The sequence below is a fragment of the Bombus pyrosoma genome, linkage group LG4 (assembly GCF_014825855.1).
Source record: "Bombus pyrosoma isolate SC7728 linkage group LG4, ASM1482585v1, whole genome shotgun sequence".
In the NCBI taxonomy this organism is placed as follows: domain Eukaryota; kingdom Metazoa; phylum Arthropoda; class Insecta; order Hymenoptera; family Apidae; genus Bombus; species Bombus pyrosoma.
This window is the reverse complement of record NC_057773.1, coordinates 2,246,301-2,257,822: the sequence shown is the minus strand read 5'-3', so window position 1 is coordinate 2,257,822 and position 11,522 is coordinate 2,246,301. Positions and strand designations below refer to the sequence as shown.

Here is an 11,522-nt window from a genome sequence, read left to right as displayed (position 1 = left end):
CTTATTTCTTACATCTAAGAAATCGTACATTTGCTAAAAATCGGTATTTTCTTGCCCAAATTCCATTAAAACAGAACCGGAGAGGAACAGGCAAGGAAAAAATCGATAGATACATAGATATTCATAGACTCGTGTACTCGGCAATAAATAAGCTTTTATTTAAACGTTTTGGATATTTGTGTATACAATATACCCTATGTACGGTCTATATTTAAATGTCTACGAACGCAGCAACGATCATGCTCCGGTATGTTAAGTGGAAAAAACAGAAGAACTGAAAGAGGGGAGAAAAGGAACGGGTTAATATCCTATCACGAAGTTAATCTGATTGTGAGCACACGCGCTGCCAAAAATATAACATTTCAAACATCGCGATGACAATGCAACGCGATGAACAGTGTATCTCGATATTCTCTTTTCTGTTAGAATTGCTATTGATGTTTTCGAGCCAGGTACTGACCTTGTCAAACGAGTATGTTACATCGCTTGACGGAAAGATATCCGCCCTTGCGTTTGCAAAGTATCTGTTCCTCCGTAATTGGTCATTACTGATCGAACGTAATCGATCCTAGAAATTAGAGGAAACGAGAAAAATCAACGAAGACGCGAACCGCGCGTGTACACAGTTTTCTCAATCTCTCATTCTCGGTTTTCTAAGGAACGATTGCGCGACCGATACCGACCATGTTGAGCTCAAATTGAACTTCGTTAAAGATTCGAATCATCGCGAAGAGATTTCCGCTTCGTGGTTCTTCTCTTTTCTCCATTTTTCTCTCTCTTGTTAAGTACGATCCTGAAAATTCTTCGACCCGATCTCGACATATCTGCCTCGGAGACATTCAAATTTCACGGTCTATTTCTGCTTTAAGTAATCGGGTTTCTAGCAATTCGGAAGTATTATGAAACTCAGTGAAGAGATACCGTCTATACACTATTTCCTACTCGTACAGTTCTATTTAGGCGAGTAGGTTTATAACTTCTAGTTAGGTTTCGATATTTGCAACTTTTCTCTTTTGACCATTTCTTCTCTTCTCACCCCTGAGATTTGGAAGCAATAGGAACGTAGACACCGTCTAGAAATCGCTCGAAAATTTCAAGACGAATGATCGATTCTACGTACTATGAATATCCGTACGTTTCGAAGGTTTCGTTTTTAATTGGACGAGCTTTTGTCAGAATATTTCATTGTTTGATCCGTAATATAAGTAGACGGTACTCTTTCTAAAGATACGAAGGAGGGAGGCTAATATCAACGCGATTCGTTTCTTCGCGGAAGAAGTCTAGACTTAATAATGCTGCCGTAAGGGGTTCGTGCGTAATTCTGCATTTTTTTATTTTTTTAATTTACTGTATAATACCGATCATACGATCAAACGAACGAACTAGATGGACTGGACAAAAACCAATCGCCTGAAGATACCTATCAATCAGGCCAAGTCAAAGATAATTTAGATCTCAATAAAACCGAGTCAATCGAACAAAGCTAGCAAGGCGCGACGAATCGATTTCGAGTGCGATTAGAATCGGCCTCTCTCTCACTCTTTCCATGCATTCTGTGACGCCGAGTATTTTTTTGAGTTTTCTCCGCCTTTTCCGTTTCTTATTTGCTTTGTACACGTTAATACCGTGTCATTAGTTCGACGGAAAATAAGTATTGCTTTCAAAAAGCACCGATCGTTCAATTCTTTCATTTCTCGATTCGGATTTGCAATTCGTATCATTTTACGCGTCTCCTAAGAACTGAAATTCCAAAGGGACAAATGTTCAATTATCCTTCTTTCCCTGATTTGTTTGTAAGAAGAAACGGCGCGACGAAAGATCGCGGACCCGACACTTGCTTTTAAAAGTCCATCACTTCCATTTTGAAGGGTTTACCCTGAAGCTTGTTGGGGACGATTTTCGTTATGGGCGGTGCACTGTTGTTGTCATCGTCGCTATTCACATCTTCGTCCTCTTCGGGAAAATCTTCGAGACGGTCATGGTACTCGTCCAACTGAAAATGGAGATTACTACCGTTAATTACAAGTGGCCACGTTCTTCCGTGATCGAATCGTGAACGAACAATCGCAGCTAAGACTATGCGTGATTTGTTCGAAACGCAGGCCAGCCAGGGCGTGTTCTTTATTAATGAAAGAAAAGTGCGGTGCCAGTAAGATATCAAAGCGAGAAAGCTCTTGCCCGGTGAACTCAAGTACCGGGTTCGTTGGTTTTTCTTTTTCGCAGACAACATGCCGACTTCACGCGATGTCTAAAATCTGGCGATCGGCAACGTTCTCTAAGTCGTAAGATTTATAAGCCGAAGAAAAAACATCTTCTTCGCGTTTCCTCCGTTTTCCTCTTCGTGCTCGAAGATCATCGTCTCAATAGAAACAACGGTGCAAAGCGCGTAAAATTAAGCTAAGAGCATTCTATAAACGATAGTACGTATACTACGGACTCACGTGTAAGGTAGCTATGGAAGAAGCGATTAATCGACGTTACCGCACACAGAACGGACGCTTTCCTATAACTGCAGGTACGTCCAACGTAAATCTTAATGCTCGTTCAGGCTTAATCGACGCACCTTGAGTATGTAATTCCTCTTTCTGACTCGCACTCATGACGCTAACAGTGTAAGCACGTCTCTCGGTGCGCCAATTAAGTCACCCTCTATTACGATGACTAAGTCTCTACGTTGTCTAGACAAGCATATGAACGTGCCTCGCGTGTTTTATCCATAGTTAGGCAAGACTGGTGATAAGAGACGAATCGCCGAGTCAGTGAAGCGAAATGATATAATTCGTATAAATAGTGAAGGTGGCACGGTTTGAGATAATCGTGTCGCTCGATTTATCGAGCATACTTTTCAAACGCACGAAATAGTCCTCGGTGAACGTTCGAGAGGCTACAGAGTGTAAATAAAAGAAATACACAAATGCAAATGCGTGTGTCGTGATGTATAAGATCGAATAGAGAGAATAATGGAGGATGAAAGGAACGTCGGGCGGATGTTGGTGAAACGAGCTCATCACGGTAAAAGATTTTCTGGATTTACTCACATCAACATCGCCCATCATCTCTTTGGTAGAAACAGTGGTATCTATGCGTCGTATACTGCCTTGATGAATGTCAACGTCCAGCTTGACGCATTGGAATCGTCTCAAAAGAAATACGATCGGTATTGGCGCGATGCCCGCGAAAATGATGACGACCGCTATGGCCAACACCCAACCGGGATACGCGGTGGGTACGGCTATACCCTGAAACGTATAAAAGGAAATATCGAGGTCGAGACGTATTAGAAAATTTGGCAACGGAAGAAGCGAAAATTCGAAAATTCAAAAAGTTTTTCTCACCCGTGACGCGTCCCATGCAGAGTATGTGGGCTTTTTTATGAACATGGACGCTATACTGGAAAGTAGAATGCAGACCATGATTATGGGGGCAAGAAATCGCCAGGTAAATTGCCAATATATCCCCGGTCTGTATCCTGTCATTTCCTCGATATCTTTCGTGAATCTGGAGAAGAATTGTTTCCTGTTAATTAAACGTGAAATGTTCCCTTAAATCAGGAAAGACCATCAAGCATGAAAGTTTTAGCGTACTTTTCGTGACCATAAACGAAAATGACTGAAATCATTTCCATGAGCGCGACCATCACGAGGCCGATGGTACCGGCGAAACTGTCGAACATTTTTAGCCAATATTCTCCAGCACCGGTACAGAATATTAAACCAACGAAGAAGCAGACCGTACAAACCACTCCTAAGAAAAAAAAATTATCGTTTATCGCGTTTGCTCTATCGTGAATAGAAGACGACGATGATCGTGCCTACCTGTTATGTATTGCTTCTTTATTCTCTTGAACAGATCTATGTCGAAGATGACACATAGCATGCCTTCTAGTATACCGATCTGGGAACCCAGACCGAGTGCTAGAAGCATTAGGAAGAAGATACAAGACCAAAACGGAGCGCCAGGCAGCTCGACTATCGCCTGGGTGAAAACTATGAAAGCCAATCCTGTTCCTTCGGCAGCCTAATAATCGATTTATTTTCAAAAAATAATTTAAAAACCGTCTTTTTAAAACACAAATATAAGAAAAATGTTTGCCGATTACATTATCCAATTGCTCGCTGAGACTGCAGGTTTCGAGTGTGAAGTTCGTCGCAGATGCGTTTAACGTATTTACAGTTTCCTCGTATTCTTCCATGGTAATGTTCTTGTACGTTATATATCCATTTTGAAAAAGTAAGTCTATGTTACTGGAACAAAGAAATGGAATTGCCCGATCGTTAATAGTCTGGATGATTTTCCTTGTTTCATTCCTAGAAATTATTTCATGGAAACTAAATAAAAATCAGTTTACCTCGCCAAGCACTTATCGACGTTTGTCATTGCCTTAAAGCCTAGAATAGCGAATATCACAACACTCGCATAAATAGCGGTGAAGGCGTTACAACCGCTAACCAGGAGCACGTCCCGAACGCAGTTGTTGTCCGGAGTGTTGTAAGAACCGAACGCGATCAAGGAACCGAATGCTAGCCCGAAACTGTAAAAAACCTGCGTCGCTGCGTCGAGCCAGACCGTTGGCTCTAACAGTTTCTCGATCTGCAGATGAAAAAGGCAACCGTGAAAATCACGTGAAAAACAATGAAACACGAGAGTCTCATCGAAAAAGTGGAAATTAATTACCTTTGGCGTGTACATGTGGGCTAATCCAGCGCTGGCACCTTTTAACGTTATTCCACGAATAAAAAAGATAGTAAGCACCAAATACGGGAACATGGATGTAAAATATACCACCTTTAAATCAAGCAGAAACATAAGTCGTTGACACAGTATATTTGACTCTCGCATTTGCACGGAGGAAAAGGCGGACGGGAAAATGGAACATGAAGTAATTCGAAGGGAAAGTAAACGACCACCCGCGAGGAAAAGAAAAACCAATTAAAACACTCGACGTCTTCCTACCTTTCCCGATGATTGTATTCCCTTCATCACAATAAAGAAGACGACGATCCAACTCAACAGCAGACAAAGGACGATCCACCACTTGAGACTCTGTCCTTCTTCGATCGACGGTGCCGCGTCCAATGTGGTTCTGTACCAAAAATATGCAGTTTCCGAACTCTTCACGCATTCTTCGACTGGCTTATTATCAACCTCTGGACATTTCGCCCATGGTAACGGCTCCTGCATTGAATCGTTCGTTCGTCAAAAATTTACCCTCGACATCGTTAATCAGAACAGCGTTAATCAAAAAATATAAAAGCGTCTAATTTGCAATTTTCTATAATAAGAACTACATCATGCGCGACGCGTTCCATTTTGTCCATTTTCTTTCCAGGCAGACTAGTGAATGCAAACGAAAATTGAAATCGACAAGTACTTACGTTGAACTTAATCGTGACAGCCTAATCGAGCAGCATGAAACATAAATCGTATTCGTTAATCGAACGATCGCGAAACTGTTCTGGTACCCGGTGATTATAGCACCCGCGTATTCCATCGATCAATTAAACGCCATAATCGAGTTGGTATTAAGCTCGTTTTCGATCGTCGGAATAACAACGGCCTACGGTCTTATTGATTGAATCGATCGGTCATCGGAAAACGAAGGGACTCACCTCGAGCGAATTAAAAAGATAATAGAAGCACCAGGTAATGATGACGTTGTAATAAAGCGCCACGAAGAAGGTGACGATGCACGATGCTATTCCTATACCGCCTAGCCATGGATGTATCGTGTTCCATACACCAAGGGCACCCTGTCGCATTCGTTGACCGAGACCCAGCTCGATTAAAAAGAGGGGTACACCCTCTAGGATTAGCATCACGAAAAAGGGGATGAGAAAGGCACCTGAAAAGCGTCCCGTGCATAACATGTTTTACCCCTGGCAATTTTCTTTTTTCTTCTTTTGCTGTCTAAAAAGCGAGATCTGTATTCTTCCTATTCTTTCTTTTGGTAAAATAATATCGTTCGTTACCCTCTCCCCTTCCTCACTCCATCTCTTGTTCCTCTGACCCCTTATTACAAAGTGAATGCCGTAACCGTTCTCTTTTAATCTCTCCCATTTGCCAGGGCTCGGCTGTGACCCTGCTTAGAGAATATTCTTCGTTCCCCTTTTTTCGCAGTAGTCTAGTTTGAGACAGCCGCAGCCGGAGTGTCTGGTACGGTATTGATCGAGTGACGCATATCTACGTACACGTACATACGTAGATACACGTTCCATCTTATTCGAACATTCTTTACCAATTTTTTTCATCCTCCTCGTCATTCCGATCGAAAGAATTTCGGGAGTGTCGATAGGCGGCATACTATTGATCAATCGTGTCACGTATGATGTGATATTACCACGATTACACACGTCCCCAGCGTAAAAGGCTGGTTTGTTCAAGTATGCGGCACACGATTCTTCTGTAAGACTTCTCGATAAATCGTCTGACTAAAATTCCTGATTCTACTTATGCCATGTTCCCATGGGTCGTTTGCTACTCGTCTCCGTTATTATTGTATTTCAAATATTTTGAAATACCAATCCCTAAACTGTTCTTCTAGAAAAACGAAAGGAAAAAATAAAGAATACTTCTTATCTAAAAAATTGGCAAAGGTTTCGTAAAAAACAGAATGGACGATTCATAAACCCAATGCGGATGTGAAATTGTTACGTGTCTGCCGATAAGAACGTTAAAAATCGATCGACGCGCGTCGAATGTCGGCATCAGGCTGAACGATAGCCTCGACATCGGTGTCGTATTGTAGCATAAGGAAATTTCCATTGAAAATCGAGTAGAACCGGGCTCGTTTTTGGTGCAGTGGCATATACGTTCTGGCGAATCGTTAACACGAACGCTGACCTAGCCAGAACTTAGCTAGAGGAAACGCGCGGTTCGGTCCTTGCGTTCTGCGCAATAGTAGTCTCTTTCTCTCTCTATTCGTCGGGTCTTGGCTCGTCGACGTTCGTAACGCTGATGGAAATTTCCACGACGAAATTCGCGGGGGCGTCCGATTTAACGGTCGCGTAAGCCATGTCCCTGTGACGTAACGCCCTGCCGTCGTGATTTCATTCGTGCTTCACCCGCCACCCTTGTTCGCGCATCCACCCACGTAAACCAGCAATGTCTATTTTCGCGATACGTGTGTTTCCGTTTCGTTTTCATTGGAATGTAATCGAGTTACGCCAACCGAGGTATAGGTCGTGGATAGAAGAAAGATCATGGATAGGGAGAGCAGAATGTTCAAGGGCGAATTTTATAGGATTTTATTAGTTTCCCCGGGTTTCCTTCTGTATTTGGATATTCGGGGGGAAGTATAGAATACGATAGCCGGAAACCAAGGACTGTTTGCGACGTTCTCGCTGGTATTTCGAAGATGCGTGAAACGCTTCGAAGATATATATTTTTAAGCGGATAGGCATACGGCGAGGGCAGGAAAGGGAGGTTGGTCGAACTATGCGACTGAAAATAGCGTATAACGTTGCGTTTTACGTGGCCATTCGATTATAGCGGCTTTAGATCCATCTCCGTATTAGAAAACGTTTTCAAGGAGAACGGGTAACGATTCAAAGTTCAAGTTTGATGATTTATGCCTTAGTCGATGAATTTCACAATTTAATAATACAATTTCTCTTATGCGTATTTTTTTCCTTTTCTGGGAAAAAGGCGATAGAGAGGAAATAGAAAGAATTAAGAAATCGCTCATCAACAAATATTACTTACCTCCTCCGTTTTGTTGGCACAGGTAAGGGAATCTCCAGATATTCCCGAGACCCACGCTGTAACCGATAATACTGAGGAAAAATTGCATCTTGCCGCTCCATTCTGCTCTGTTTTCTTCCTTGGTTTCTTGACTGCCAGCAGCATTTTGATTTCCGGTTATCACGATCGTCACGTTCTGACCTGCCTGACGTTCCTCGTTTAACGGAGCTAGCTCATGCCCATTTCTCGTACTCTCGTTCTTGACTACCATGCTTCACCTCGAAGTTCCTTGTTTCAAAGACAAATTGTTCAATTTCCGCCTATTCTTTGCTTTCCGTTTTCAATGCTCTGTTTTTATTGTTTATATTCTCCTCCTATCCTTTTTTCCTGTCTTTAGATGCTTTTCGCGTTCGTCAAGAAACAAGTCAATGGACCAGTACAGATCGGAATAACCGAGCCGATGTTTAAAGAGTGTACAGATATATTTTGAAAAATCACCACGGCGACCAATTACTGGCACGAGAGACAAGGAAAACGATAAATAGTGGCAGCAACGAGTGACTGCTATCGAGAGCAACAACAGTTTAACAATAACAATAACGACAACGACGTTAACGAGTGTGTCAACGACGCCGACGACAAAGACAAGGACGAGAATGACAACGGCAGTTCAACAAAAGGCCCAACAAGGATCTTAATCGTTACGTTTAACTATAAGAATATTTTTTATTATCTGTTGTGTTTGTTTCTTCTTCTCTCTGTTAATATAATACCGTTATCCTGAATAAGTTAGATCTCTGTGTAGAAAAAATTCCTTAGAGTAACGCGGAAGGCATGCCTGATACGAAGAACGCGGCTGTTCGTCGGAGCAGCTCCTACGCGGACGCAGGCTCCTTTCTGTGAATAACAGAAGGGAAAAACACACAGTGGACTATTCCTCTTCTCCCTGTTCACCTTACCGTGCTTTCCGCCGTAAGAAATCGTATTATTCTTTACTATCGATCGGTTAAAGTGTCGTGTGGACGTTCACGGAAGTTAAAACTCGTGGTTCGAAATGTGTTCCTTACAATATACGAAGGAAGAATGTGGCGATGATTCAAAGAGATCAACAGAATTACGTGAGAATTATGTGATTCACATTGGCAAGACTAAAAATCTGTCTCGGAGCAGCAAGTATAATCGATACGGCGTGGGTTGTATACGAGGGAAAGAATCGTCGTATATCGGACGCAATTTTTCCTTTAATTTGCACGCTGCGAATCGAGAGATTCGTCGTTTTCTTAACGATATCGGATCGGTTAACGGAATAACCAAAAGAAACACGACATACGTGAATTACGTGACGAATCAGAAGAAAGAAAAAGGACAAGGGGGTGATTGAAGAAAGGTGCGTGTACAACGATCGTTGAAAGGGTTCCTATTTGTACGAGCGAGAACATCAGTTTGTCCGCCGTGCGAAAACGATGCATCTAAATCATGAAAGATCGCCACAGCGGTCCAGGCACAAGGAGAATCACTTTAACGACTCGAAGGAATCGAAGGAATCGGAAGAAGCTCACGTTTCACGTTGCTAACAGGATTATTGTCCTGGAACATGCCCCCGATCTTCCGTCCTCTCTTTCCTTACACCGTGACACCGTTCTTCTTTCAATTTTCTCCTCTTTCGTCTTCCGTGGATGCTGATGTTTCTTTCGATTACCTGTGACATAAGCTTTACAAACGAGGAACAATTCTCGTACTGTAGAAAATATTAACGACGATTTACTAAATCGGCAGCGTCATTTGCATCGCGGTCATGCTTCTCTTTTCTCGCGCACACTCCTTCTCTTTCTCTTTAAGCTCGCTGTCACAGTCGTCGTACCTACACTCTCGTGTGTATATGTTGTTCAAAATGTGATATAGGGGACGTATATAGAGCAGAGTTGGCTGCCGCTGGATCGCTCTTCTTTTCCTGACAAAACTCACGAAACTGACCGAACTTGAATCGTATTCAATTATTTCGAAGTGGCGGTCCACTGATTAAACCGGTGGTGTTCGCTCGAACGTAGATAGTAGACGCGTGGTCGGGGGAAAGAAGGAATAATTTTTGGAGCCATGTAGTTCGGTTCCGTAACCTCCCTCCTCGCTCAAACCGGGCTATTTTTTCTGGCTGCTACGATCAGTCCCACCTTTCGTTTTTTCGTTCCTCCGGCCTCGATAGGCCTTTGGTATTTCTCGTTCTCTTTATCTCTGATTGGTCGGCTGACAAACAGCCCGCGCGAATTCTCTCCGCTCTTCTCAAGTTGCTGTGCCTGAAGAGACTCTAGCAACGCGCCCCGTGCACATGAACGTCAATAACCAACTGAACCACCGTTGCGCGGCTGTGTGCGCGCGCGCTTATGCACGCACGCGAGGGAACCAACGGGACAAAGCAGACCCTGGAGCTTCGACGCTTCGACAAAGCTTTGCACAACGCTTTCAATTCCCGATTGGCCGTAGTAATTATGTACATATGGCGCATACGCTCTACGGTCACGCTCTTTCGACTCCCAACTGTCGACACTCTGCTCTTCCCCACGAACTAGACCGCTCAACGTGTATCAGGAACGGCTGAGTTGCCACTGGCCGACTTCCTCGGGGAGAAAATCGGGAGAAGGCCGTGAGCAGAGGGGAGAAACTCGTTCGAACTGATCTATCCCTCTGTACCGATATATTCTACCCAAAGAGGACGAGGCTATCTTTTCCTTGTCCTCTGTGTTTTTGGTCAACGTTACGTTATACCCTGCAAGAAGAGTAGGAAGGTTGACGCGCGCGCGCGCGCGCCTCGTTGCACATCGATCTTCGTCGCAGCCAATCCCCGCCATTTTCGTTTGCCTCGATTGGCCCACGATCTCGACTTTCCTGGAGTCTTTACAAATAGAATTCGCCTTATTTTTTTTTTCTACTTTCGACAGACGTGCTTTCGACTCTAATCGATCGGCCACCAACAAAGTTTACGCTTTTACTGACCTTCGATCCTCGGGACCTAGCTTCCTCGAGGTTCTTACTGATCGTTAGCTAAGGTCAGGTGATTGCACCATGAGTGAAATCATATTGAAGATGAATAGAAACTGAGAGCGGTGTACATTAAGGTGGCAAATAGCAACTGGTTTGCTTAAAAACAACAACGGTGTTTACATACAAGGCATTCTAACTCCTTTGTCTCTGTTTCATTTCAATTCGTTCCGGTCGATTATAACGAATACATTGTCGTTTATAAAAGGATTCCAATATTGTTTGATTGATATCGGACGATTCTACTTACGAAAAGACTAGCATCTATTTTTTCAACTGATTGCTGATAAAGTACAAATTGTCTGTACATACAATAAATATCGCATGTTACGGGGACTGGCACGAAATTTTCATAAACCACATCTGGTACTTGTGTGAAGACGACGAGAGTACCCATTTGTGAGAACCATCATCGACTAAATAACTGTGTCAAGGGCAGATCACGTCGAAGAAATCAATTTGTTTAATAAATATCTCTCGTGTACGACGATATGACTGATTTTGTGCGATCGTACGCAATTGCGCCACGAATTACCCGTTCGGCTTGTCCGATTAATTCCCCCTTTCTTGTCATCTATTTATAGTGAACCGAGAAACCTCGGCGAGCAATGTCTAAAACGATTCATCGTTGATTGTGCTTATAAATCAATTTCTTTTCCTTTTCTCGTCGATGTTTACTTCCTTTTGTATCTCACAGGTAAACAGAGATGATTATATGTATTTGCTCTGGTTTGAACGTAACCGTGGAGCTGTTGAATATTCCCTCTCGTAAAGTGTTTCACGTCACATCCTCATTCACGAACTTATTA

At 43.0% G+C, this 11,522-nt stretch overlaps 1 protein-coding gene across 3 annotated transcripts; it reads right to left on the bottom strand.

Annotated features, from left to right (window-relative positions):
* Positions 1–134: 134 nt before the first annotated feature.
* Positions 135–10,375, bottom strand: LOC122566894 (sodium- and chloride-dependent transporter XTRP3). Of its 3 annotated transcripts, XR_006316648.1 has the most exons (13): positions 7,702–10,375; positions 5,610–5,842; positions 5,376–5,396; positions 4,954–5,175; positions 4,675–4,785; positions 4,349–4,590; positions 4,100–4,244; positions 3,816–4,017; positions 3,585–3,744; positions 3,336–3,498; positions 3,039–3,239; positions 2,442–2,509; positions 1,861–1,993 (listed from the first exon to the last, which is right to left on the bottom strand). XR_006316648.1 is itself a non-coding variant. In XM_043724812.1 (12 exons), exons 1-12 carry the CDS (start codon positions 7,949–7,951, stop codon positions 1,841–1,843), a joined length of 2,103 nt encoding a protein of 700 aa, XP_043580747.1. In that variant the 5' UTR covers positions 7,952–10,368; the 3' UTR covers positions 135–1,840. The 3 variants fall into 3 exon arrangements, 2 of the variants coding, with proteins under 2 accessions (XP_043580747.1, XP_043580748.1); XM_043724812.1 differs by lacking the exon at positions 2,442–2,509 and having other exon boundaries at positions 135–1,993; positions 7,702–10,368; XM_043724813.1 differs by lacking the exons at positions 2,442–2,509; positions 5,376–5,396 and having other exon boundaries at positions 135–1,993; positions 7,702–10,370.
* Between the last annotated feature and the right edge of the window lie 1,147 nt (positions 10,376–11,522).